Genomic DNA, 1831 nt, shown 5'->3' with positions numbered 1-1831 from the left:
TGGAGACAGGGGCATGAGCATCTGTTCAGGAGTGTTTTATTGTAGGGATTACTGAAAGTGTCCTAATTTATTATTTCTTTTCAGTGGTATTTCTGTGTTTAGTAGTCTTACACATAACATTGATCAGCTGGGCTGACACATCTTCCATGGCACTTGTCGGAGAGCAGGTATGTCCTGCTGAGGAACATCTACCTGCTGGATGCAGCTTGCAGACCCCTGCTTCATCAGGCAAAGTCACAGAATAGCCCTGAGGTTTCTTCATGAACAGACAAGAAGGAACTAAGGAAAAACTGATCCTCTGCTTTCCCCTTCCACACTAAGTGATGCACTTAGATACACTGTTTTCATTTCTATCCTGTTCTTGTCACTGCACTGTTGCTAATTGGCTTAGAAGGAAAGCAAAGTACTGGGAAGGCTGCTGGTGTGCAATAGCCAGTACTCTGCAAGGTGGTGTTCTGCAGAAGTAGCATGGCAAACTTCTTTGTCCTGGGTAAGCTCAGTGGCTGAGAGGCTATGGCACACTGTGAAATGGAAACAATAATGCTTCCTGTAACAATGGTAACTCTGGGGTCTGATGTCAGGCAAGCTTGGAGAGAAGAGCTGGTCAAGAAAAAAGATGCTGTAGCTGGTACAGCCTTCCTCACTCAGTCAGAATCTGAAGGGAGCCAGTGGTCGAATGTTGTTTGATGGCCACAATGCTGTAAAGAGCAAGAAAAAGGTAGGTTACAAGAGAACTAGAAAGCTACTTTCTCAAACTACAATTTGCTTTTCCCCCACCAGTTCTTTATCTTAAGCTGGGGTGTCTGCAGCTTACTTGAGTGATTATGTGTATGGAATGAGTCACTCGTGTGTCTGGAAAACAGGAGGAGGAAAGCAGAGCGAGGGGAATTATGAGTATGGAGTGGCCTTCCCCATACTCATCCTGTTGACACCAGGTGTCAAGCCCCAAAAGCCTTTGTGCTGTGGATGAGGAAGAGCTGATGGTATAGAAGCTTTCTTTAGTAGTGCTTTTTCTTCCCATATAAGTGATAACACTCAGGTTGGTCTACATAGTGCCTTTAGATTTTGTTGGCTTCATTTTGTTGGTATAGGGTTTTTTTAGTTGGTTTTTTTTTTGTTGTTGTTGTTGTGTTATTTATTTAAATTTACAGCAATTGGAAAGAATTTTGTCTGGGATCATATTGTTGCATGGATTAAATACTGGCAGTATCACAATCCACTGTAACTTTATATTGGAAGAGTTTTGCCATTCATAGTGCAATGAGCTGGAGGGTCTTGGGGAGGGGACAATGGGCAAGGTAAGATTTGGGGGGAGATTCTTCAAGAATTCTGGAAGAGTAGATGGAGATGCTGTTAAAGCTTTCTCTATTCAAATTAAGCCACTTTTATGCCTGAAACTTGGTCTTGTAATTGTACCTCTCAGTTGCTTGGTAGCTGTACAGTTGGGCAAATTGACTGAATCAGAAAAGTAACCATTTCCTTCATTATGTGATAATGGTTTCTCCTTGAAAAGAGCACCTGAGAGAGACTCAGATTATTCTTTTCCATTACAATAAGTAAGTAACCTTCAATGGCTCTTTAAAAATAATATACTTTGTGTTGGATTATTCCCTTATTCTATTTACAACGTATTTTTGCAATACCAAGCACTACATTTGCATAAAGGTTTCATTCCCTGTGATTACCAGCTCTTAAACTGCCAAATACTCCTCCTACAGCAGTTACATTAAACAAAAAAGGATTAAAACTGTGAGCTAGATCATGTGCAAGTTTCATTCTTTGAACTTCTGTATTTGACAACTCATTTCAGCAAGATTTTTGTTTCACTCTT

General features: G+C 40.7%; 1 protein-coding gene across 1 annotated transcript in view; it reads right to left on the bottom strand.

The window, feature by feature from the left end:
• Positions 1-640: 640 nt before the first annotated feature.
• Positions 641-1831, bottom strand: part of SLC46A2 (solute carrier family 46, member 2) — a 6286-nt gene continuing 5095 nt past the window's right edge. Inside the window, exon 4 of the mRNA XM_009998146.1 lies at positions 641-698. Coding sequence (XP_009996448.1) covers positions 641-698 — 58 coding nt within the window. The remainder of the gene's footprint in view (positions 699-1831) is intronic.

The sequence above is a fragment of the Chaetura pelagica genome, unplaced genomic scaffold (assembly GCF_000747805.2).
Source record: "Chaetura pelagica isolate M959 unplaced genomic scaffold, ChaPel_1.0 scaffold145, whole genome shotgun sequence".
NCBI lineage: Eukaryota > Metazoa > Chordata > Aves > Apodiformes > Apodidae > Chaetura > Chaetura pelagica.
The sequence above is the reverse complement of the archived record's forward strand: the minus strand, read 5'-3'. Positions and strand labels throughout refer to the sequence as shown.